Below are 27,500 nucleotides of genomic sequence, written 5' to 3' on the forward strand. Positions count from 1 at the left end.
TAGAGTGTTTTAGTATCGTGCGTTCGCGTTCGCTTGTGTCGTGTGTGTGTGTGTGTGTGTGTGTGTGTTAGTTCAGCGCGTTACCACACAGCGGTGCGCTACTACGTTAGCATATGTTTAGCATTGCTCAAGTGATAAGAGTATCCAGGTATCCAGGCGTACGACTCCCACCTTCTGCCTGGACTTTCGCTTCCGCAGTTTTCCGCTTTCACGATGTTTGCGGAAGCCGTTTTTGGCGCGTTGACAGGATTGCCTGACTAGACTAGCGTGTTTGCCCCCTTGCAGACGGCTGTGTAGAATTGGTTGGTAAAAGATTTCATTCCATGCTCATGGTGAAAGGTGTTCTGCTGGCTGGTGTGCTGATGGGTGATCGGTCGGTGACGATGCTGATGATAGCAATGATGTTGATGATAAACGATGCTCGTGTTGGTGCCCGTTGGTGGTGAGATGGTGTTGTTACGTACGCGGCGGGAGCACGGTGCGAACGCGCGGAGTGCTGCTACGGAGAAGAAGGACGCTACGGGTGGCGCTCTAGGTGAGAAGTACTGTGGCCGTGGTGGTGGTGGTGCGTGGAGAAGATTGTTTGCAGAAAAAATGGGCTTTCCAGAAGAACTTTTCCAGAAGATTCCAAACATTCGGAGCAAACAAGCAAAACCTGACGAGGCCCTTCGATGACGACGACGACGACAACGACGATCGTGGCAGATCGAGGGATCTTCGAGGGATTTGGTATCGTGATTCTGCTGTGTTACCGAGTGGCTTAGGTTTGACTCGTTTTTGGAGATGGTTGTTTATGTGTATATGTCTGTCTGTGAGATCGTGTGTGTGTGTGTGTATGCTGTTGTGTGTCTGGCAATCTTTCTTTTTTGTCAACGATCGTTCTGCTTCTTCTTTCCGTTTCCGTTTTGCTTCTCTTTTTCTTCCTCCTTTGTTTGCCTATCGATCAATCGCTTCTACCGTTGCGTTGCGACGGGAGACACACTCTGTGGCCACTACGATGTACGCCATGGTTCTATTGTGTTCACTACCCCTCTCTAGCGTGCCTAGCAACCGGTGGGACCAACACACTTTGCCATCCCCTCATCCCGCGGTTCTCCTCATTCTTCTTCTCTTCCTTCCTCTTGATCCTTCTCACTCCTTCTCTCCTCTCTCTCCCTCATGACGTACGTGAGGGATGTTGGCACCGATGGCCCAGGGCGAACGATGTCATGGCGCTGATAATGATGCTGGTGGTGATGGTGGTGATGGTGGGGGTGTTGGTGATGATGGTGGTAGTAGTGGAGGTGGTGGTGAGCGGCGCCAGCCAGGGCTGCCACGCCACGGCGGTGTGGCGGTGTCGCTGCCATCACGCCATCACGGCGCAGACCGTGGAACAAAATCCGTCCAAATTCTAACAGCCGGGGGGCCTTGGCTATCCATCGGCGTAGTGTCCGGGCCCCAGTTGGAGCTTATCTCACTTCGGTTCGCCCATCGTCGAACCGACCACTATGATCAGCACGATAAACACGGCCAGCAGCACCAGTATACAGCAGATCGCTACGGCCACCATCGCACTGTTACTCATTCAACTAGCTGTTTTGGCAAATTTTGGCTATCAACGTGTGCGCACTCCGGCGCGACTCTTGCGACTCTGCTGTCGTCCTCGTCCCCCTCTTTCTCGTCTTCCTCTCTTCTGTCGTCGTCTTCGTCGCTCCTCGATCGCTCCTGCACCTCCTTCAGCTTCTTGCAGACGGGCACAACGGGCGTGTGCTGCTTCACCGCAACCGATTACCCCGTTCACACCGTCATCATAGCCCCAACAGTTAGGCACCAACTTCCTTCGCTTCTGCGACGATCAATCTTCCACTAGCAGCAGCAGCACCAGCAGCAGCAACACCAGCAGGAACGGTCACGGAAAACATCGATACCTCGACCAAACGACCGACCGAGAAAATAAGCTTCAAGCGTCACGCACGTCACGAGATTCCAAAACAGATGAAAGGAACGCAACCATCAAGCGCTTAGAGCTGCGCGCACACACACACGCACGATACCAGCCGGTTCACAACCTTCTCTGGTTTCAGTCAGTCAGGCCACTGCCATGGGCTCGATTCTCGAGTCGATTGTTTTGCTGGAAACACACTTTAGTATCTGTCACTCACAACACTCACTGCACTGCACTGTTGCAGCCCGATCACTGGAAACTGGTACGGTCCCTTTTTTCTAGAAAAAAAACTACTTTACGTTAGCGCCAGTCGCAAGTAATGGCCACTATGTCTGTGTCTTAGGGAGCACGCGTAGATCCGTAGGTGTTTGTCTCACGTCTTTACGAGCTTCTAACACGGCCCGAGGGGATTTTGCAGCTTTTTTCACAACGTCTACTAGTTTGGAGAAATGCATCCGATAACCAATCACAACCCCCTCAATAGTCTGCGAAAACCGCAAGACCGAAACAGAGAGATAGAGAGAAAGAGAGAGAGATAGAGGAGAAGGTCGAGACCAAAGTTGGAACCAAATTACAGCTGATTGAAATCGAATTTTATCGCCGCTTCCATCGCCGATCCCGGGGTAAGGGTTGTCTGGTGAATCTGACGTGTAACCCCTCCCCCCCACCCCCTTCACTTTTTCAAACCGATTCCCTCTCCTTCCTTCGCACCTCCTACTCTGTTGCTTCGGCTTCGACGGTGAGGTTAGATCTATTTCGGTCCCGGCTACGATGCACTCGATCGAGACCGTTTCTGGCAAAGTGCCAGTGTGCGGGCTGGCAAATCCGTATCGGTTTTCCGATTGATTCCGTTTTCCTCCGCTCTGTTTGATGAACCAATCCACCTATCTGTGTTTGTTTTCTTTTTTTCTACTATTCCCTTTCCCACTCGCTCACAGACACACTCTATGATGATGAGAAAATCAAACCGATCGTCAGTACCAGCAGAGTACGAGTACGGACCTGCTTTAGAGATTGCCAGACACCGGACCGAGCATCATCCGTGAAAGTGAAACAGAATTGGACAGAAAAAGGAGCAAAAACTCCGTCGCTGATGTTTGCTGAAACTTTGGTTCCCTTTCATTTTAACGAGCAAATGGCCGACAGACCCCCGGCTGTGTCTGTTCCGTTCCGCGAAATGGAATTCCGCGCTTTTGTTTTCCAAACATGTTTCGACTGCGATGCGATGCAACGCTTAGGGCATGTTTCCCCCCGCGATAGTGAAATGGAAATATTCTACAAAAAACTCTTGCCCGCTTCAAACAACGCTTCAAAGGCCAGTTAGTTGACGGATCACCGAAGCATCGCGGCGCTGATCGCTGGCGTGTTTTGATTTGTGCGAAATATTTACGTCGGCGCGCATCGTCGTTTGATCTTCATTGAAATGAAAACTCTGTTTCATGTTTCCATTGGCAGTACAGGGTGTGTGTATGTGTGTGTTACGAGGGCAGCGCCTCGTCAAAGGGTTGGTCTGTAACGAGCCGTTTGCATCGTTCATTACATCTTTGCAAGATCAGCGCTAACGGAAATGGTATGAGCATGAACGGTAGTTATTGCACCATATTCCAGTGAAATTGACATAAAGGTAGCCATTTTCTAACAGCCACTGTAAAATATTCCCAATTTTAAAAGGAGAAGAAAAAGAAGTACCTTTTCCTTGTTTAATCTTGTTTCAAGCTATTGCTCCCAATATATCAGTTTGACAATGTTTCTCTCAGCTATGCTTAAAAATAACAAAATGTGAAAGTTTTCGATATTTCTTGGTATAGTTTATGTTTGTAATGTAATTATGGCATAACATGATATTGCTGTATTCGTGTGACTGTTAAATAACAGTTCAGTAATATGTTTTCAAACGCGAAAAACATAACACCGCTACTCGTGCGAAAATTCTTTTAAACAAATAGCAGCGGTTATTGGATGTCATCCTGGAACATTATACTAAATTAATATAAGTCTCCTTCAAAGGCAATGGCAGTCCAAGTAAACCCGGCAGCGGGCGATCACGACCTGGACTAATCAATCAGCTCTGCGAAATGAACGATCGAAGCATTTGCTGTGCTGTGGAATTGTATCATTGTATTCTCTGAAGGTGATTAAGCATCAACCTTGTCGCGCATGTAGATTTATATCACCTCCGAGGGGCACGGAAATGCTAGAGAACATAAAATCCCGCACCAAGCATCCCAATGGAGTCATAATATTCGGAGCAGAGGTGTCCAATTGCTTGAAAATGTCTACAGTTTTTATAAAATTCGACGGTAAGATGGATACCGATATCTATATCAACAGTTCGGAGAATGACGCAAACATTACCAAACCTTGGTCAATGCAAAAGATTAACATTAATATGTACTCATTGTACTTTCCAATATGAGAATATTTTCAGTCAAAAACGAAGTTATGTTTTTGAAGTTATATTTGCGATTTCCTAATCAAAAGATATTGAAAAAGACGGCGAATATGTTCGTATTGTTAAGTTTTGTTTAAAATACATGATCCAGCGTAATAAATGCTTTTGGCTCAAAGAAAACCCTAAAAAAACTGGCTTTGAACTGTATTTCAGGATTTTTGCTACTTTTATGACACGCCAGGGCATAGGTTGTCTGCATTTATCCCCATAAATATCGCCTTCCAACAAAAAAAATAAAAAACCTACCACCTACTAACAGAACCTATACTCCTGGGACACGAATTCCCTTTATGTCACACCCCGGAACCCCGGGCAAAGCTCAGTTCAACACGTTACGCAATGACCATCACTCAAAGACTCCGCAAACCGACGAAACACGATAAATAAAGTTAGTGTGCAGTGTCCCGGTAAACCCTGGTTCCGGCTGCTTGACTACTAGTCAGTGAGCCAACAAATCGGTCCATTCGGTCCGACCAGCTGACACAACAATCCTTTAGGGTCTGAGGGACGGGAGGAAGACCCTCAGTAAGCACATCTGCACGTGCGCCAGCAGCCTTGGCCGAACCCCGCCTCCCTGGGTTCGGGTGCGCGGTAAAGGTAATTAAGAAAAATTTATGAGCCAATCGTTATTAAAATAAATTTGCTTCGATCAGACCCACCAGAGCCAGCGGCTGGCACCTGATGATGGGCGGCCCATCTGTGGCCATCGAGACGCCATCTTGCGCTCTCTCGCTCGCGCGATGCCGTGGACTGCGGCAATCCAACGACTAGTCCGCCGGGCCGGCGCGAAAGTTGCTAGATTAATCGGTGAACCAGAAGTCGCTCCCTTGATTAGGGCCGGCCTTGCCCATTCGCCCTCCGCGCTGCCCCAAAAAATAGGATAATGTCGGTGCGGCCGGAGGATAAAGCATAATTTATCCGTTACGACGCCGCGACGGTTGCCGATTGGTATTGGATGGTACTGATGATGGTATTCTGGCACTGAATCAATGTTTGGAAATGCGTCCACGGCGAAAGGCCAACGAGAGAGACCCACCTCCACCCGATGGTTTCATAATGAAGGGACTTCCCCAAAGCTAATTGCAAATGCAGGACACACACACGGACACACACGAGCGCTAACACCCGCGTCCGATGGCTTGTACATCGATAAAAGCATGATCGAAGAATGTTATGCAGCATGATGGTTCGTGCAGGTAGAGAACCCAACGTCTCGTAAATAGACGAACCAAATGGTCGTACCAGGACTATCAGACCTCAATCGAAAGTCCATGTGTGTGTGTGTGTGTGTGTGTGTATGTGTGTAAGGTGGCCACACTTGGCCCTTGGCAACATTTAATACACGCCAACCCGCACGTTCGCACATCAATTCAACGAATCCCACTTGCTTCTCACCAGAACCGAAGGCGAAGGCGAAAGCGAATCCTCCATTACGTGCGTTTCCATGGCAACCGTTCCCCCAAAATCAGATCGTAAAATGCGTTGAAAAGGAATAGACCCGGTCCCGGGCCCGGGTGCGGGGCGGACGGAACGATACGCGGCACTGTTACGAAGTCAACTCAACCCCCGGCATCTCCCCTTTCGGTTCTACCTTGAAGTAAAGCATAATGCTTCCGTGAGCATCTTCACGCACGATTCATAACGATGAAACCGGCCACTAACCGATGAAGCATATGTAGTTGGCCACAATTCTCGGGGTACCCGGGACCCGAACCTCGAGTGTTCGAGTGAGAGTGAGGGAATCGATTTTGCTAACCGTCGAAAAGCGTCGACCGTCGACCGCGAAGAAGCGGAGGAGGACGAGAGGTGCACGCACGCACGCGAAGCATGTCGAGTGACAGGCCAGCCAGCGTAGGATGCTTCAGTTTCGGGTTTGGATCGAAAAGCCACCATTTTCGGGTTCAGGTTGAACGTTTCTCGTGGTGGTGGTGGTGGTGGCGTTGGTGGACGCAGCGAGCTGCGTGCTATCTACAATCAGCGGCATCTATCATCGACAGATGCCACCGCGTAGCATTCGCTCGCAGAGAGAGCGAGAGAGAAAGAGCCGGAACCATCTGGGCAAGTATCACGAGTAAACCGATACGCGAACCGGCGACCACGGTAACAGGCCACGCTACCGGATTTGATCAGCCGCAAACACACACACACACATACTCAGCGGCGTGGTACGGGTACAAGTCCCTGCCAGAAATCGATATCCTGCCGATTCCACGGCACGACACATTACGGCCACGGTCCCAGCGACGTCAAACCAAGCGTCAAAGCATCGAGATCGCTCGGAGCACCGTTTCGCGACGACCAGACGCTGATGCCGATGATGATGGTTAATGGTGGTTAACACACATACACACAGCCGGTTCTGGCTTCAGCTCGGCTCGGACAGGACATTAAAGAACCGCCCAGTCTACCGGCTACCGGCGGCCAAGTTGCAAGATTTAATTATTTAACCTCCGAACGAAAAATCAATTTGGCCGGGGGCGGGACTAGAAAGAAAGTAATTCCTCGAATCCAATCGATCCAATCGTTCAGCTTCAATCCGTTCAGCTCAATTGAATTCCGGACCACGGACCATGGACCATGGTTCCCTTGCCCGGACCCGTTTGCCGATTGCGTAATATGCTCGAAATGCTCGTCTGATTCTCGATGATGGATTGAAGAAATCTGCTCTCCCCCCCACGGGGTCGTCATCATCAAACATCATCACTCTCTCTCTCTCTCACACACACACAAACACACGGTCGCCCGGTTTCCGGTTCCACCGGAAGGACGCCGAACGAATGCAAATGGGACATTCTGTGGCTTGGCCGGAGTGGCCGTGACCACGACTTCTGGAATGACTTCTCGAGAAACATGCGCTCGACATGCGCTTCTGTTCACCTGTATGAATATTCAAGTACCTCTAGCCACAAGCGCCTCCCCGGTCCGGGCACCTGCTTCCAGACCACCATACACCTCGTCCACACACACACACATACTCCCGTTGGGCACTCGAACGGAACGAAATGGAGACGTTTTTCCCCCGTTTGATAAATTACCTTCGCGTTCGCTTTCTTGGTTTTTGCTTTCGCGTTCTTGGCGTTCTGGTGCCCCGACAAACGTTGCGACGTGCCATGCGACAAGGTCAACAACACTTTCCCCGAAACAAACCCTTCCTGACGGACCTCACCTCACACTCTGACCCCTCCTCTTCCTCGCCGGAAGGATAAGCGAATCATGCGCTGCTACTTGCCCTTCGTTAACCTTCCAAACGGGCATCAGCAACAGCAACAACAGCAGCAGGGCTACGGGTGCTGGAAGTACCGTGTGAGTGTGTGTGTGTGTGTAAGAGAGAGAGAGAGAGAGAGAGAGAGCGGCTTTGGTTTGGGCATCGTTCATCAGAAGGTCCGCTCGCTGCAGCAAGAAACGGATAGAACAGCGCCTCGTTCCTTACCGTCACCGGAAGTGGATTTTTCTTTTCCCTTTTTTTTCCTTTCTTTCTCTCTCTCTCTCTCTCTCTCTCTCTCTCTTTCTCTCTCTCTCTCTCTCGCTTTCCACGCCAACCTGCGCGATGATAACCAACGCGCCGGGGTTTTACGATCCCGGGACCCACCCGCGCGAAATCCCGGCGGGATCTTTTAGTGCCGGATAGTACTTTACGCTCTCCGCGCCCACCAAGACCAATGGAGAACAATGGATTCTAGTGGAGGGAGAGAAAGAAGATGGCCAATCAAGCAAGAAAGGTGCGCCAGGCCGGCGTTCGCTTTAATTATTAAACACTACATTATGGCCGATGCTCGAGAGCTCGCTCGCCAACTCAGTCGTCCAGCACCAAACGAGGCTGTTTTGTGAGGTAAATTATTCAACCGACATCGTAAGAGGCCGTGAAAAGTAAATGAAACTGTCATCGTGTTCCGTGGCATCATTCCGTTTAAGCTGCCAAGCGGTACAACAGCAACAGAGGAGGAAGAAAGTAATGATCGGCAACACTAAAACTCGTCTAATCATTGTAAAATCTCGTCCCAAGATGCTGCTCGGCAAAATGATCGGCACAGTGGGCAACTTCATCGGTGGCCTGCCTGTACCTGTACGAGGTTTTTTTTTCTGCTGAAAGCAACTAAACAGAGTAGCCATTGCCATTGCCATTGCCCGAGTCATAACCACAGAAGAGGGTCTATTGAGCAATTCTTTAAATTAAATGTCCTTTTCTTTCGCAACCTCAACCGACCTCAGATTTCAGCATTCATGCCCTTTATGCTGCCCCCGTTCCATGCCTACACTTGCTCTTTGGAGAAACGTTCTATCTGGAACTAAAACACGGCGCGTAGTCGTGTCGATACCCTTCTTGTAGCACCTCCAGCACTTAGCTAATGAGTAGTTTTGGAATAATTATTTTCCCTTAAAACTTTCCACCGCAACCCGCACATCACGACGCAAAAGAAGAGATAGTGCGCGCGTGGATGCCATGAGTGAACCAGTGTTAGGAGGCCAACGGAGTCACACGAAACATGGGCCCATGAGAACCTTTTCGAGATGAGAGGTGGAAGTGGCAAGCGAGGGAGGCAATTAACAACCCGGTCTCCGGTTCCAAACTGATGAACTATTTTCCGGTTGAGCGAATTCTCGTTACCACGGTCAGCCAACCGGCCCAGCCCAGCCCAGACCTGGCCTGGCGTCGCCCCAGTAGTACCCGATAGAGAGTCATGTGGCCTGCCATCCAAAGACAACCCTCTCCCCCGGGGGGAAACTAGCGGCCCAGGGATCCGGTGACCCATTTCAGCTGCAGGGTCGTGTGATGCCGCCATTGCCATTGCCATTGCCATTGGCTGATGCTAACGCCTACACCGCGTCATCGACATCGTCCTCGTCGTCGTCCTCGTCGTTGTCGGATGGCACCACACCGGAGCATAGGATCGCGAGAACGAGATGATTACATCATTCAAAATCTTCAATTTCGCTGAGAGATAGGATGACTAGAGGTGGGGATAGAGAGGGATGCTGCTGCTGCTGCTGTTAAACCGAAAACTAGAGGCCTCCTCTCCCTCCCCTTCCCTATTGGCCTTTCACGCCCACCCATCACCCATCAAGTGGGCTTAACGAGGGTTTCATTTACCAACCGACGACCGAACGAAAGGCTGCTCGGCATCCACAAATCGGGACAAACCGATATCTGAACCGATTCAAGGAGCGTATGTTCGAACGATTGGTGGTGACTACTGGGGGCCGTGGGCCTCTCGGCGAGCGAACGAACAGAGAAAACCAAATCATTCCACGGACACACGAGACTTTTGAGGACGCGAGACACTTTTGAGAGTTGTTTTCAATTCGAGAATGTTCGAATGTGTTCGTTGATGCCTTTTGCTAAAGTGAACAGAAACACATTCAGCCGTCGGTGAGGCTTCTGGCTATCCAGCATCCCAGCAGGGCCGTCTCAGGAACGACCAGCATTGCGAGGGCCGCCATATTTGTTCCCTTCTCTCCCATCGAAAGGTCGCTCTCGCTTCCAGCATTCGAGCAGACTCTAGTGTTTTTCTTCACAGCACTCAGCATGAGAGCACGAGGAGAAGAGGTGCGGTCCAGTGTAAGGGAACAGAAGATAAATCAATCGCTTCTTCACGCACACACACACACACACAGAGGGCGAGCCAACGCCTGGCATGCCAGTATGTTGCTTTTGGGATATGCAATCCGATCCGATCCGATCCGAACCGGCAACAGTAGCCACGAGCTACGAGCCACGAGATCTTCGAGTGTCTGTCGGAGCACGACTGAGGCTACCTCAAGGTTTTCTCCGCCTGATTGGGCATTCAATTTATCACCCGGGCCCCATTCTACGGGGGCTGATTTATTGGAGCGCGCCCTTCGTCCTAACCCGGATAAGGCGCTGGCTGTGGCCTCACTTTTGGGGTCTAAAGGTCACCGCGGGTTGAAAGGATAGACGACGGTGATGGCAGGCCAGCGATACCAATCATATGTCGCACGCTCCGGCCCGAGACAGATTACTTCGCCTCCACCTTCACCTTCACCGCCGACCACACGCACGCTATTTATCGCCAACAAACATGAGCTAATAATTTAATATGCTCTCCGATAAACGGGGGAAGGGGTTCCCCCCCACGCGGGGGGCAGATTTATGAGGCTTTCCATCCTTTTCCATCCATCAATGTTTTCGCAGAGCGCAGTTCTAATCGTGCACAGTGGCCGTACCGGGGGGGCAAAACAGTTTACAAATGTTTCGGGGCCAAATAAGGGTAATGTTGTATAAGTCACTTTGATGGTTTGTAAATATACAATTTCTCTTCGTTTGTTGCTCCTGATTTGTTCAAAATTTAATCAATATCCTGCTAAAACCTTAAGATACTTTACTACATCCTCTAAAATGTACAGAAATTTCAAAATTGCATTGTTAAAAACAAAAACGGCCTTAAATGTCACATGTCAAGGTTCCTTCTATGCGTAAAAACTCATGTAAAATGTCACATTAACCAAAATCAGAATTGCATCATGAGAAAGACACCTCTTTATCTTATGAAATCGAAATATAACAACACCAACGATGGTTAAATAAAAAGTGTTCAGGTTTGGCAACAATGTCATTCACAACGAAAATAAATGTGGCTTTAAAATCTTCTTAAAGTAGTTTTAAAATTTTTTTAAAACACCATAGCTGTCGAGCAAAGATGAAAAAACACTCTGTTTGGTGAACAATTGGCGAAGATGGAATAATCATGTCTTATCTAATCACCTCAAAGGAACCTAGTTCGATCGATGGATATTCCGTAAAAGGTTGAACTGTTGAAGACCTTTGGCTAAAACATTATAGAGATGACTTGTTATAATGTACGATCAAGATAGTCCTCAATATTTGGCCGCATACGGCTAATGAATGCACTGGAATTCCATTTTACCGATGGAATAACGAGAAAAGTTTAATGAAAATTAAGCTTCATTATTTACCAGTTACAGAAACTGAAACCGAATGAACCAAAGTCTCACCAGAATTGGAATCAATCGAAAAATATCTTTTCTGGTTGGATGAATACACTTGTCGCAAACGAACGACTTTTGAAACAAGCAAAATCCGATTGCAAATTAGCGATCGGTACGGTCGGGAACAAGAAAGAAACAAGTACCCAAACCAAGAACAGCTCTTGACCCGTTTCTCTCTGTGGGTCGGCGGCGGGTTGGTCGGATCCATTAGCATCGCATTTGCAAACGTAAGCCAAACGAGACATCGAGGGACGACGGGAATGTTCGATGATTCCGTGTGCAACAGCGACTACAATGGTGCGCCCTCGTTGGCACTATTTTCTATAATATCCATTTAATTTGTACAACCCCAAAAACCCCTTCCACGACTCCCGTCTGTAAATAGTATGAGTGGAAAAGCCACGACATCAGCTCGGATCCTGGATTTGGTTTCAGACGCTTCCCCGTGATCCCCTTTCGACACTTCCGCTTTCTCCGCAGCCAACGCTAAAACCCGGTAACGGTAAATGTATTTGTGGCGACGTGGCGAGGGTATATTCATTAGCGCGTGACCAGCCAGCTCGTGGTTGCGCTCCTGCGCTCCTCACGTAAACCCGGGAGCAGCGTTGCCAGCGGAAGCGGATGCAGAGCCGTGTCCATGGCATGAATAAATGATTTTAAATCATGATCACCTCGCGTTTAATATTAATTTGGTGTGAGGTCCATCCATCTTCTGACCTCGCGACATCCCCACCGTGTGGGTGTTTTACTGATGACTTCTCCGCTACATAATCGCTCCCCGTGCCAAATGCACAAACACTCTATGCCTCTATCCGGGCCGAGCACCATTATCTTGTTGGCTGATTTTCAACCGAACGAGCCCGGGGATGCAAAAACCTGCATGGCTCCCGTTGTTTCGGTTTGGGTTTTTGGACCGGTAATGTGCCCCCGCGGTTTATCGGTCCAACCTTCACCCAGAAAGCCGCAACGAATTTATGCTACGTAATTGCGAACGGCACGGGTTGCATGGTAGGCAGGTACGATGGGAGTAGCCCGTGTGAGCACGAGCTGTATACATCGTTATAGCAAGGTGTGATGGTGTTGGTGATGGTGCTGGTACTGAGGTCACATCTCCGGAACCATTCGATTGATTGCGGTTCACTGGTTATGATAATGGGTCGCAATATTCGATTCTGGCATTGCAATATTGCTCCATAAATCTGCCAAAGTTGTAGCCAAGCCAAGGGAGGCCTAGGAGCTCGAGCAACAAATTGTAAAGCCAACGGAATCGTTAGCAAACCATTGGCCATAATGATGCCCAAGAGGCATTGCTGCTTATGGACCGTTGGCACAGGTGATGGCGCAAGGCGCTTACACAACCTGGAACAAGTGTAGCTTCTTGCGTAAACGAACGAGCAGAAAAACAGCGCAACATCAGGAAACATCGCAAATAAAGGCTGCCGTTGAGTCACTCTTAGCGGAAACGCCCCTAGAAGAACCTGGAAACAAATCCGGGATTTTGCTTTTAAGTTTTTCATTAAAGTTTTCTAACAAAAATCCTTGACTGTCAAGCTTCAAACTGACATGTCATGAATGTTGGCAAGTATTGAATGAGAATCCATCATTTCTTCTCGGTACATCGGTCATCAAAGGCTAACCGGCACGAATGTTCACGGAAAGGAAGCCAGTAGCCTACTCTGGCTAATTCTGACATGCTTTCAGTTTACAAACTGCAACAAACAATGCAACATCGAAAGCCAAGTGAACGTTGTCCTTAAGGAAATCATTCTGAAAACTCGCCATTTTTTGAATGCGATTCTGTTTTAAAATAAACCTTGAATAAAAAACGTAAATTTTTTATTCAGAAGGGTATTTGCATCTCAAACGAGCATCGACTCTATGGTGATCATTGTTTTACGATAAGCATAATTCCAACGACCGTAACGACTTGTTCATGAAAGCGGAAACGATTATTTAATCCATTCACCGTTCATATGGGACTAGAAGGTTTCTGTCCAACTTCTAAGAGGAGATACCAGCACCATCTTCGGATAAACCGATTCCATAAACACACACACACACACACACATCGCAATTCAAATCACTATCGATCGATCGATCATTTCAAATCATCTCGAATGCCACCGTTGGATTATTCTTGCCGGAATCTGACCCCCGAGCGGACAGTGAAAAGAATTTAAAAACTTAAAAATAACTTTTCCGGTCGGCATCATCTTCAAACAACGAGCGAACGAGCTACCATTCGAACAATTCGTATCTGAAGGCGGGGTACCTTCAGAGGGGTTCTCTCTTCAGGCGAAAAAAAAAACAAACAAAAAGCATTTCTTGCCCCCGATATCACCAAGTGCACCGACAGCATCGCATTCTTGGCACTGCCAATGTGTCTTCACACACAATGCACCACGGCCACAAGACCAGCGCAGTAGAGCAGAATTTCCCCGACCACACCATACGGAAAAGGTATTAGAATTATTTATCCGATTTTTTTATCGATTTTATCAGTATCGTCCGTCCTGCTGCAATAATCGAACGGTGCTGAAGCGCTTAGCAATACATTGTCTCTACTTCTGTATTTATCTGTAGAAGCAAAAGGAGATGCCCTTCCAAAAAACACGGGAAAACGCTCAAATATAGTGTGCCGCAGATTGGTTCAACTTCAACCAAAACGCGGGAGGGGATTTCGTTCGTTTTTCGCACGAAAAATTGCGTGCGCCACCACCCAATTTGTCGCCATTGTCCGCGATGGGGCTGCTTTAGAAAACTCAAGAGTTTATCCCTCTTACCCACCGTCCCGCGTTACCGTTCGCTTTGATAGACAGTTTTCACCCCGGGCACCGTTATCTGGCACTGAATGAAACCAGCCAGCCAGCCAGCTGGCGAAGGCGAAGGCGATGGAATGCGTAAGCTTCATTCTTCTGCTCTTCTCTTTTGAACATGCTGTGCGCCATCAAAGTCTGTGTCTGCGTGGCACTTGAAACACCCTTCCGCCTTTCTTTCGCTGCCTTTCCCTTCCTTCCTTGACGAGACAAGCGAGCGATTATCCTCTCGCACCAGGCGTCTCCATCGGGGCAGGGAAACCCGAAAGAAAGAAGAAAAGGGAAAAGGCGCGTTCGATGGCAAAGAAGAGACACCACTTGAGGCGGTGCGTGCGCCCCTCAACTCTGGCGTAGCTAATTTGGGAATTTCGTCCCGCATGAACATGAGAAAGCAGCTCTAGCTCGGGCTTCTCAAGCGCCGCCTGCTCGATGGGCCGCTCCCTCGCACATTTCCTCACGCGCCTACTTTGCTTTGTATGATCGCGCATCTCGGACCTCTTGGAGTGTGTGTGTTGTGTGTGTGTTGTGTGTGTGTGTTGGTGCGCTTGAGCATCGTCAACACATTACACAAAGATTTTCCACCCAGAGGGAAAAAAACTCATGTTCCGGCCAATCAATTTCTCTGTCTCTCTGGAGGTGTATGTGTATTGGTTTTACAAGCCTGGCGCTTGGAAGTGCTGGAATGAAATCACTTCCTCCCCCCTTTGGGCCACACAATAGCGCAGACTGCCGTTCAAACTCCTCCCCTGGGCCTATGATTCGTACGCTTCGCTTATCACACCCAGTACGATAAAACACATTTAACCTCCATTTTGTCAGATTTGCTCCCCTGTCACACACACATACACATACACACACCCAGATACATCCCAAAGCACACTTTCTATCAACTTCCCGTGATTTTCTATTTATGATGATTTACGAGACCGGCCAAACCCCGGAACCCCTCAACCGTGACCGTACACCCCCCCCCCCCACCTTCTCACTCAATTTTCGGGGTGGTGAACGTCTCAACCCACCCTCCACCGGGGAAGGAGGGGCGGGTTCGCGTTCGGATTTGCCTAATTCGTTCCGAACGAAAAACTGTTGCAAACTTTGCCTTCTTTTCTTTTGTTTCGTGAGGGACATCCTTTCGATGGCGCTGCTTTTGCGAGTTGCTGCGTTGCTGAGGGACCTGTGGACCAGTAGGACGTGAAGGGGGAGGAGGTGGCTTCGCTTTTGCGATGTTGCGGCCGTTCTATTCTTTCCCGGGTTTCCCCGATGGCGACCATTGTCACTTTTGGGCGGCCAACAAACCACACCAATACCACGCCACGCCACACCCTACCCTAATCGACCTTAGAGGAAGTGAGGTTAGGGTGAAAGATCCTCCCTAACCTCATCCTAGTAGCCTTTTCCGCCTTTCGCTCCATCGCAGACGGTGGTCGGTAGGATGGACAGGAAAGGTTTGTGGCCAAAAGTCAAACTGCTGACGAGGGAAAAGTTTGTTGTTTTGCTGTTTGTCAAAAATTGATTAAATCACTGAGCGTTGGCCAGCTGGATGAGAAAGAGACAGAGAGAGAGAGAGGGCCAACGATGAGAGAGATGCGCTCTCTGTGCAGGCTTCCGGGATGCGAGTGAACCGGTGCTGTGCCTTCGTCTGACCATTCCTAATGAAGCGAGAAATGTGTGTTAAAGCAAAAGTTGGTCTCAGGGACCCTCCGCAAAGGGACTGCAGGGGTTTGTAAGAACGGTTTTCCTTTCTTGTTTTTCTTTTCCAGAATCCTTTTTCCGGCCAGCAGTAGCAGCAGCAGCAGCGGTACATGCCAGGTTTGGTTCTTTCGAAACAAATAGCAACGAGTACGAGCGTGGTCGTGTTATGTAATGCGCTTAGAGTCTAGGAAACTTTCCACAAGTACCTCACACACAAACACACACACACATACATGCTGGTGCGCATATTATGAAAATGTGCGTCACGCTATCTACGTGTGCTGTGAAGAATAAAAAGAAAGACACAAAAGACGAAGAGAAACTGCTCCGAAAACACAAAAAGAACGACAAAACAATATGCACGAATGTGGCGCAATCTCAAGACACCCCGCACCCATTGATAGAGAGCACCCTTGCCTCCCTCCCCTCACACCACGACACGACAAGTGGCGCCATTAAAACGCAAACCATCGAACGGGTCGGTCGAGGGGGAATCGCGTGCTCGAGGCGCCTCGAACCGCGGAGTTGTGGTGCGCGCTCTCAAGAAAGTTGGTCCCCAGCTCGGCAACTAGTGAACCCCAAATGTGTGCCCCCTCTCCTCCTCCTCCACCCATGCTAACTACCGACAAACAAAGTTCCAACAGTCCGGGCCCGCTTTGAGGCCGAGGCAAATAATGAAAGCATTCGGCCGCACACCATCAGCATCTCCGGACGGGACGGAACGGAACGGAAACGGAAGGTGCGTCTTAAGAGGAACAAAGGATGGCAACCAAGAAGAGAAGCAAAAGTTGGATACGCAACGATCGTCATTACGTTCGCAGTTCGCAACCGAAGGAACCGTCCATCAGCTAAACGTGTTGCAGCCGCCACAATGCTGCTGCTGCTTATCGAGCGACCAACCGAGCGGCCAACCAACCAACTGACCGGCCACTGGTCACCGTTTAGAGTATTGGGCGCTCACAACTAATCATTTCATCCGAACTTATTAACGTAACTTTTCCGTGCCATCACTACGTACTTCGGCCACTCACACTAGTTCACGGGCGAGGAAGACACGCACAAGATAGTCAACAACCAACCGGAACTGACGCGCCCAACGACGACTCCAATGCTGCCTATCGATCCAATGAGTCACACACACACACACACACACACATCGGTGGCCGAAACCAGAAGCAGTAATATCGAAACAATCTATATCCTTTGGCAAAACGCAATCGCTTCGCAGGCCTCTACCAGTGCGCTCCGTTGCGTCCACTCGAGACCGGGGACTTGGACCGGACCGGTGACTGCTGGCAGGCTGGGCTGGGAAAGTGGCCGCGCGGGAAACTCATTCAGATTCAATTAAAGATATTCAGCAGCAGTAGCGGCCACAGCAACAGCAGCAGCTCGTCGATCGTTCGGGGCTAAATGATGTAATTTGCTTGGCGAGTCCAACGTCCAATATTTCGGCCGCCTGGTCCCGCCCCCGGAACTCGGGTCCAGAAACCGGAACTCTGGGCTTGTTTTTGGTAAGATTTTTCTCTCTTTATTAAAATGAGCTTACGTGCCTGGCATCGCATCGAGGTAGCCGGGTTTTGGTAACGGGTAACTTTTCTGCCAGCGTCTTACTTATTCATAAGAGGTACGCGTTACTATAGAGACGGCACTGTGCGAGCGATCGATTTCGCGTCTGTTTCGCGTCGCCTCATAAATCGTACTTCATACCCAATCGCCCTAATGGCCGGTAATGGGAGACCGGTATCAGCTAGAGGCAGAAGCGAATTAAATTGGCGTCAATAGCCGACGGCCGTTGTTTGCCGCTCAATCTCAAAGGATGGCAAAGTGCCATAGTGCCAAAGGAAATATAAATGAACTAATCAAACTTCCTGCACTTTGGGATACATTTATCATCATTTCGGCAATCAGGCAGTTTGCTAGTTATTTCGAATTCGAAAAAAAACGGAATGCAAAGCGATCTTTCAAGCTAATAATTTCAAGTTACATTGTAGCATTAGTAATTGCCTTGAGAAAAACTCATCGCGAGAAAAAACATCACAAAAAACAAGCAACATTATGCAGTAATATTCTTACAATTCTTCACGCTAATCTTCCGACTATACCTTTATGTAAAGTTCGAAAACGACGCACATTATGACGGATCAAAATATGATCTTTTTGATCTCGGCCTTAAGAAAATTTCAAACAAAACATTCGTTCTTTTGTTCGTTTCGCTTCTTCTTCTGTTATGTAAACTTACTCTAGGAACCATCGCCCAAAATTATGAAGTTAGTGGCCATTCGCGAACATCATTATCGTATTCTATCGTAGTCCAACCAGATTTGTACTCCTGCCATCAGAGTAGGCGCTTGCTACTAGGACTCACTCCGGCTCACTGAGAAGCTCACTCCGGTTCTTATAATGATATCTGATCGCCTCTATTCGTGAATATTCGATATAAGTACTTCCCTTCCGGAAAGTTTTTAATAAATTCCATTTGAAATTGAAATTCCAAGCTTCTGTATCAACACCAAGGAACCGAATGTAAAATGTTTTAATGAATGACTCCCAGCGAATGTTATCCCCTCCGGGACAAGCAGTACAGACAGTATTGGAAAGTATTACAAGACCGCCCTTCCGTTCCGCGCAACCGTTGCTCTTCCCCTGTCTTCCTCGCTGGGTAAATATTTGCTGACGAGAAAACAATTTTCCTTTCAATTTCACTCCCCATACGATTCCCGATGGCCGGGTTGCAAGTGCGAGTACACCAGTGTGCGAGCGAACGCTCAGCACGACACAGCATCAGCACCAGCACCAGCACCAGCGCCAGCAGCATACCAGGACACGGCACACCCAATCAATCCGAATCGCAAAAGTGATTCATCTTTCGATGAAGATTAATGATAATCTTCTCGCTCGGCGCACGGCCCCGGTTTTGCCCGGTGGCGTTGGAAAGCGATTTCGAAACGATTTCCACCGGAACGTCGCTCTCTAGCGCATCCCTCCGTCCCCCCCGTCAGTGAGTGGGAAGCTGCGGCGTTGATGTCGATAAATGGAGCGATTCGGTTCCGTCCAGTTCCGTGCCCGATTCCGGGCGCGTTTATCGTCGCGTGTAAAGTCGCGCTAGTCCCCCGGACCGTGGTGGGTACGACATTCGTCAAACACACCACCAAGCACCAAGCATCGAAGCCGTGAACGAACGCGAGAAGCGCGTGAAGATGCGAAATTCAAATCAACAACCGTCCGCCCGGGATGAGTCAGTCCGTAAGTGGGACTGACAAGTATGCGTTCCAGGGGATGGGGATGGAACAGCCACCCAACCAACCAGCCAGCCAGCCAGCCAGCCAGTGATGAAGACGGGCGTAATGTGTTTACTTAATACACTCCGATAAACATAAACATGTTTCTATCGCTCTGCAACGAGTGCGCGAGTCCGCTCTGTGCGAGAACGTCGGTTAGCGCTGTCACTGGCACGATGAAAGGCTTGCCAGCAGCGGCAGCAGAGCAGCAGACAGCAGAGCAGTATTGGTGCCGGCAAAAAGGGACCTGGAAGCTCGGAAGGGAAGGGGCGTGAAAATTATGTCCCAATTGAGACCCGAAATCGAAATAGACTCGTACAGTGGCCAGAGCACGCACATCGAAGCACCCATTAGACGACGACCATAATGAGCCTTCGAAAGGCGGAGAAGCGGATTGGAGCGGGTCGGGTCGGGTCGGGGCGCCCTCGCGTCTGGGCTGATTCAGTGTAATGGCCGCAGGAACCGGAGCACACTGATGAGTGAGCCCAAACGCCTGAAAGGCACGCAATAGAAGGCTCAACCGAGTGCTTGTTGCGCTTCCAAACTAAACTATTCCCGTTCAGTTCGGCACACGCACAGGGCACCCCCAACCACCAGGATGGCTTCAAATTCGGAGCTTCGAAGTTCGTTGGCCCCAGCCAGACCAGCCAGCCAACCAGCCAGCGAGAGACTAGTAGCAACAAGCTCCGACGTACGCAGGCAGTCGCTTCCGGTGCGGTCCATTACCATCGGATCAATTCGAACAGTAATCGATTAGAGACGCAGCCTGCTTTGTACCGTCGCGTGCTAAATGGTCCGGATGTACGGTGGCCTTTTATACCTTTTCGAACTCCCCAACAAATCCCCAACAAGATCTGTCTGGTTCTGGTTCTGGTTCTGGTTCGTTGCGAACGGAAACCGGGAGAAATGAAATTGAAGATCCGCACGGCCACACGAAAGCAATTAGTTTAAGTGCCCGACCGATGGTGATCGCCATTTTTAATTTCCAATCTCGTGCCGCGCGTTGCGTGGCAACCCCGTCTATGGTCATCTCGAACTCTTCTAGTTCCAGGTTAGCGAAAAATGGAAAAGTCGGTAAAGGTAAGTCAATCAGACAACGACGGCAAGCGACGATACTACTCCGCGTAGACTCGCGATGATGCGGCGGCCCCTGGATACCACGGTCAGAAGGCTCGTAAAGACGTGAGATTCATTTTCCACCGATGAAAACGTGTGTCCGCGATTCCACGGCTTTCAACACGGCTGCCATTTAGTAGTTGTCCACAGCAGCAGCTGCCGTGTATCTGCTGTTTAGTACAGGTCTGTCAGGATCCGACGACACTCCGCGGATGAATCCTTGGGGTCTTCGTGGCGTTCTATCGAACGAACCACCACCACTACCACGATGCGGGATGGCAGATTAACAATCGAGTTCAATTCACTTGTATCTTGGTGGGGCGGTGTTTTATATGTGTGTGTGTGTGTTTGCCTGTGTCTCTCTGATGTCGGTCTGTATGATCGCAAGAAAGACAAGGTCGAAAGGGAGACGATAAACGAGCGAAAGTGTCCTCGCAATTGGCGATGAAAAAGCGTCGCACAGTCCCTTTCGCACAGACCGAGATCCAAACACAGGCGCACAAACACGAACACGAACAGGATCTGAGCATTCCTGTGATATCCACGAGATGCACACGAACAACCGGATACACACACACACACACACACATACACGAGCATCACTGTAATCCTGGGTCCTTTTACGATTAACTTCGCTGACTCCGCGTGTCATCTTGGGTGACACTTGAAAGCAGCAGCTTCACGCGAAGGTTTTCCACCAGCTCCAGCAGATTCGTCTTCTCCTCTTCTGATCCTCCTGGGACCTTCAGCCCTCCAATGGGACCAGCTAATGGGACCGAGGGCAGCTGGCACACGCCATGATCACCACTGCACCACTTGCCTTTCGCCCTTTCACCACGACACCGCGGACCTAGAGTTTCATCCTTTTTGCAAAATGACAGGATCGTTCCCTAACCGAGTGTCCTGGCACACAACACTGTGTCTCGTTGTCCAACGAACGTGTCCTTGAACGACCAGCAGGTACATGGAACGAAGGAAGGAAGAAGACCCCCTGCGCTACGTAGCCTAGCAACTGGATAGCACCTTCTAGACAGTAGGACCACCGTAGGATCAACTCTTTCCCGTGATAGCTGCTCCTGATGGTTTCCTCCGTTACAACACAGCAGCGGCGGCGGCAGCGGCGGCAACGGCAGTGGCTAGTCGCAACGGAACGCAACGGTTCTGCCCACTGTTAACAGCTCGGCCGACGAAAATCGACTAAAGATTGAATCCCCAAAACGATCCATCCACGACGACGATAATGACGCTGACGACGACAACGACGCCAGATCGCAACGCCCGGGAACGAACGCTCGTTGGTGAGTGTCTTCGGGACGCGCGCGCGCGCTCGCTCCACTCACTGGAAGCTGGAAGGATGAGTGTTCCTTCCCAACACACACACACACTCTCGCATCCTAGTTGGCCTGGGATGATGATGGTGATGATGATGATGGTCTAGCTAGGTTTGCTGTGTGTCTCGCAGCATCACAGCATGCTTCGAGAGGGAAAACGTTCTTCGTCGCCATCGTTGTCGTGGTTGTCGTCGTCGTTCGCCGGGGAAAATCATGGTTTTTCATTCCGCCTTTCCAATCTGGCTCCAGTGAAGCTAGTTTCGGTGAAGAAGAAGAACGATCTTTCTCTCTGTCTGTCTGTGTGTGCGTCTCAGTCGATGCAATGAAGCGATGAGGATGGATTTGGCGGTCGCCAAAAACTGCCTTCGACATCTTCAACCACCAAAAACCTGACCTGGACGCTGGACACTGGCGCACGCAAGGCGCAAAACCACAATCCGCTCTTCCTTCCTTTGCTCCATCGCCAGCCAAATACGGCTAATTAATGCTGGCTAATGATGGCTGGCATCGGGAGCACTAAATTATTCTCTACCAAAATGTCAACCATTTCCCCCGCCTGACGTCAACGTCACCGAGGGACAAAAGTTTCCATTTGCAACGTACGTGGTGTTTGCGGGAGCGAAGGGAACAAGTAGAGGGTACGGAGAGGACCCATTGGACTTTTATTTGATTGCCAGAACCCTCGCAGCGCGGAACAAATGGTTTTTTCGCTTCTTCTTTTGGTCCTTCCGCAATACTTTCATCTAACTTCTGATCGTGGTTCTTGATCCGATTGCACGCACCGCGTACCACGGATTCCCCACGACCACGGAACACAACAACAACAACAACAACAACAACAACGACGACGACGCCGGCAATGACGAAGATATTCCGGAGATGTGCGTCGTCAGTTCTGGACTCGCAGGAAATTCCCTGGAAAACAAAAGCCAAAGCCGAGAAGGTCGGTTAAGGGTCGGTTAAGCGAAGTAGGCAGTCGAGCAAAACTTTTACCCAGACAAATACCCCGCCCGAAAGAGTGATCCCGGAATGGCACGATCAAAGTGCCACCCTCCTCAGCCTACCATCCCTTTCCTTTTTTCCCTTCCTCATCCCTCACGGCACATATAATTATTACGCGCGGAATGGTCGCTACCAAACACGCTGTGGAGTTGGCGGAGCTCATTCTCATCTTCCGGTCCTTCAAAACGAAGCCCACTTGAAACCACGACCACTTGAGGTGATGGTGGTGGTGGTGGTAGTGGTGGTTGGCCTTCCCCGGCTAGAACTTGCCTTTTATGCGCGATGGCAGAGGGACCACGGGCTAGATAGCACCCTTCGCCCTTCGCTGTCCTCGCCGTGCGTCATCTGGCAATGCTCGCTGCCCACCATCCCTCATCCCTTAGCCATGGATAAACACGGGAACCAAGCCCATCATCCCCAAGCCCAAGCGTCCTTTCCCTTTATCCTTCGGCAAAAAAAGGGAAAAAACAAAGAGTAGGAGGAAGCCTCCCACCATTCGATGCTACTGCTGCTGCTGCTCCAGCTGAAACAATTGCCATTTGCCAGTTCTCGACTTCCCTCTTTCTCTCTCTCTCTCTCACTCTCACACACTGGCACACACACACTCTCGGTTTCGGAGGACCTTTCCACCCTTTCCGATCACCTCCATCTTCGGCCCCGGCCTACCCCGGAGAGGGTAGACAACAAGGTGGCCATCAAGTGAGGAGGGAAGGGGAGCGAACCGTCTTTTGCCGATGCACACGGATACGCTCCATGGACGGACTTAATTTTCACCCTCTTCAACAAGCCGGAAGTCGAGCGTGGACGAGAAGCACCGAGATAAAGGCCGAGCCACACGGCCAGCCGCGAGTCCTTGCTCCCGATTTACCGTCTCGATAGAGAGAGGGAGAGAGCGAGAGAGAGAGAGAGAGTGAGAGAATGACAGAATCCATTCTTGCATCTCGCTGCTCCAATCCCCCGCTATCCTCTATATCCGGTCGATCATCTCGTTTCCAAGAACTGACTGGCATGGCTGGCTGGCTGGCTGGCTGGCTGGTCGCATTTTCCGGCTACAATCCCATCGCCCAGCGGCACTCACCTTACACTCACCTGTGGGAACGGAACTCACCGGGGGCTCTCGGGTGGCCTATCGATCGGCATAGTAGACCGTCGACGAAGCGCGGGGGATCGAAGCAGCTCGCCCGAATGGAGCTCACCGCGTTACCATGGTGCCAGCGAGAGTTGAGAGTTCGGTTGAACTTCGGTTGCTTCCAGTTCGGTGAGACCATTCCCGCTGCCCCCATACCACGCAACGACCGCTCCCCGCGACCGCGACTACCACCTCGACATCATCATTATCGTCATGGTCATGGGGTGGTGGCCACCATACCACCGTGCGCCCTTATCCGGACCGTGTGAGCACTTGGGTAACCCCCACCCTCCTCTTCCTCCTCCACAGTTTGGTCGCGTCGTCGGACTCGAACTCGAAAGGACACTCGTTACATAGCCCATGCCAAGGGCCACGAATGCTGCTTGCTAATTTTAGGCGAGGTAAAACTAGCATTCATCTGGGTGGCCTAGTGGGTGGCCCAAATGGGGGTGGGGTGGGAATATGGTACTGGAGCAGTATTGGAGCAGTATGGTGAGCTGGGTCAAGTGGCAGCTCGGCTAGTAGTTTAGTGAGTGGACGCACCAAGGACGAACCAGGCCTCGATTGCACCCTTAAGAAGAAGAAGAAGAAGAAGTAGTAGTAGCAGAAGAAGATGCTCTAGAAAGCCCAGAAGATGCGCCCAAGATAAGGAGATCTGCGGGAGAGACCTTCGGATAAGGCGCATGAGGTCCCCGTTGCGCTGTTTGTTGTGCTAACCGAGAACCAACACATTACACCATAGCACATCAGTAGGGAGAGGTGTTGGAGGTGGTGGTGGTGGGCAGACGCAGAGAGGTTGTTTGTTTTGTTATCCAGCATTCCATCAGATTAATTGCCGCTCATCAACAACTTGTAGCTCCCATTCCCAGGCGCCTGAACTGTCAGCACTGGATAGTGAGGAACTGAGCGAAGAAATGGGGACGGGAGGGAAGTGGGCATGATTGTACCATTCATAAGTTCCATTCCGGCATTCGGGAAGGTTAAGCATTAAGATATGTAATCAAATTCATGACACTTATTGCACGAATTTGTCATCCAAAGCGAACGGAATCGATGCGAGCTGTTGGAGCTGCTCTACTGTCAATCGCATTCATCGCCGATCGAGTTCGCGCTTCTCGTTGCCATTGGCAACACCCGCATGGACTACGCGGATACCCGGTGTAAGAAGACAATAAACATTCCCGATTCCCGTGTTCCGGTGTGTTTTGTTCCTGTTCATCGTTCGTTCGCCGCAGAGCCAGAGCGAAATAACTCATTTCCAAGTGCCAGTCCCGGGCCACTGGAGTTATGGCTACCGGATAGCCCTTTCGCTGCCCCGGCGACGGGCGGGGAAGGGGACGCGGGGTGGCGGTGGCTCGAGTGCAGGGCAGCGAGCAGGCATCGCGTCAGCAGAAGCTATGGTCCAATGGCAAATGCTCGAGGCAGACGATGGTGGCGCACTGCTGTCGATGATTAATAGGATGTGATAAACCTTCCGCCTTCACGAGCATGAAGCACACGCGAAAGAAGATGGCCTTCACCCGTACCCGGTAGGAGCATCGGAGCACGGGGCCCGACTGCGAAACCGATATTCACCGGTGCGCACTCCGAGTACTCCTAGTAGAGTTTGTAGCAAGGGAGACGGGAGTGTCCTCCTTCTCACCGTACAGCAGTGCAACAGTAGTTTTCGCATGTGTGTGTGTGTGTGTGCCTTTGTTAGTGAAGAAGGGTGATGACAGTAGCTTTCGAGATTTTTCCCGGATTTTCCCCCTCAAGAACCAGGCGCCTCCATCGTGCACGATCTGCACCCTTGCAAGTACCACTCCAACTCCCGGTCCCGGACCCCGAACTCCCCGGGGGGGCCAATTTTAGATGGAAGACTCAAGGTTTTGCTACCTTTCCCTTTTTCTGGCGCCCTTTTTCGTCCCTTATTTACTCCAACATAACAAATCATCAAATGAAGAGAGAGAGAGAGAGAGAGAGAGAGAGCGCGCGCGCCGCGTTTGGTGTTTGATGAAAAAGGTAGCCCTCCTTCCCTCCTTCCACAAAAACCCATTCATACTGACGTTCGTTCCAAAACAGCGGTCGACCTACCGACCAACCGACGAAACGAACGGAACCTGCGTGCCCGGTCCCCGCACGGGGTCGCACGGAATGAGATGAAATCTGGTTGATTGCATAATTGAGTTTCTATGTTGAATTGTGCATCGGTGCTCACCTGCAGCCGGTGTTTGCATCACACACCCCTACAACACATACACAGCGATACACACACCTTCCCGCTTAATTGAATGGCCAGCCAGGCCACCACACGCGGTGTGTGTGTGTGTGTGTGGCCTCGGACCTGCTGATGCGTTCGATAGTTTGCGTTCCCAGAATGCACTTACCTGCGAAATATAGACAAAAAAAAAGATTATAATAAAATGCAATTCGTTTAGCTTCTAACAGAACACTCACAACTTCGTTATGGGGTTGGCAAATGGCAAACACAAACACGGAATAGAAGAGTACGGAATTGGTGGCGCAGGTGCTAACCCTTTAAAGTTGCTAACCCTTACCTAGGCAGAAGCTTTAAGATCTCGAAAGCAACATGAGCAACGCTGAGTAACGCCATAACCTACAAAACGGGCCTATACACCGCACCGTCGGTGGGCATTGTTGAAGAAGAAGTTCGAGATGTTTTCCGGGCGGAGAGGGTGAGGAGAGCTATAGTTCGTGACAATGGCACACCGGCGCACAGCCACAATTGGAATTTAGGCAATACAATGCGGAGGGTTGTAACTTTTCGCGACCAACACGCTATGGCCTTTCCAACGGGATCCTTCCCGCTGTAGTGTCCCCGGTTTGGGGATATTGTACCTGAACTATTTTTACCCCCCCGGTGGACTGGACAGCGAATTTATTACGGTCACACTCACTCACCAGCGTACATACCAATGAACGGGAAGAGTGGAGGGGCTAACACGCAGTTACGAAACGCCCAAAACATTATGCATTTGGCTGTTTGCTGTTGTGTTTTGTGATGCTAAAACACCCTCAAGCTACCGCTGGTCAACCTTTTAGGCCGTACGAGTGTTTGTTCAGAGAGTAACGGAAGCGCCAGAACGATGGGAAAATGTCGAGCGAAAAATGTATTAATTATCACTCCAGCTCCGGGGGGAGAGGGGTGGAAAAAGTGATTAACCCTCCCCCCGGGTAGCCGTCCTCGCGACCTCCGGAAGGCCGGATCAATCGGTGGTCCGCCTCTAGCGACCCCGCTAGGACGTCGGGAAAGTCGGTACAAAATCCAATAATTAGAGATGATTGGATCATAAAATGTTGCGCTTCAAATTTAAGGCGCGCGCACACAGGATCGAGCGAGGCCCAGGGAGGCTTAACGTAATTTATGCTCCTCTTCCTTCCAGCGCCGCCGCCGCCGCCGCCGCCAAGTGCTTCTTCGGCACTACGCGTAATTGAGTTGCCTATCTGCCTAGGCCCTGGCCTCGACGGCCAAGTCACCGTGGGCCGCTTACACCAAAAACCGGTGCTAATCACATCTCCATTACTAACGATTTCAATTTTCATAAGCATGCCCAACGGCAACGGTGGAGTCCGGTTCGTGGAGCGCGGAAGAAGGTGAACGAAAATTCATTTCGTTTCCGTTTCCGCCAGCAGCGGGCGAGCGCGCGCGCAACCCCCTAATCTATGGGTAGACCAAACTTCCAAATTATGCTTATACCAAGCCAGCCAGCGTGGTGGATGATCGTCGCTTAAAAGTTGTCCTCCCGAAATGCCCCAAAATGGGTGTCGAAGGTGGATGAAGCAACACTAGCGTT

The 27,500-nt window shown here is 50.3% G+C and overlaps 2 protein-coding genes across 10 annotated transcripts in view; both read right to left on the reverse strand.

Moving 5' to 3' along the window:
- LOC125949462 (uncharacterized) overlaps positions 1–21,420 on the reverse strand; it is a 28,624-nt gene extending 7,204 nt beyond the window's left edge. Inside the window, exons 1-2 of the mRNA XM_049676473.1 lie at positions 21,268–21,420; positions 1–2,202 (exon numbers count right to left, since the gene is read on the reverse strand). The exon at positions 1–2,202 is cut by the window's left edge and continues 7,204 nt beyond it. Coding sequence (XP_049532430.1) covers positions 1,454–1,564 — 111 coding nt within the window. The 5' untranslated portion in view covers positions 1,565–2,202; positions 21,268–21,420 and the 3' untranslated portion in view covers positions 1–1,453. The remainder of the gene's footprint in view (positions 2,203–21,267) is intronic.
- Positions 1–27,500, reverse strand: part of LOC125949239 (uncharacterized) — an 87,882-nt gene that overhangs the window by 35,531 nt on the left and 24,851 nt on the right. The window lies entirely within an intron of this gene.

This window comes from Anopheles darlingi, chromosome 2 (assembly GCF_943734745.1).
Source record: "Anopheles darlingi chromosome 2, idAnoDarlMG_H_01, whole genome shotgun sequence".
Taxonomy (NCBI): domain Eukaryota; kingdom Metazoa; phylum Arthropoda; class Insecta; order Diptera; family Culicidae; genus Anopheles; species Anopheles darlingi.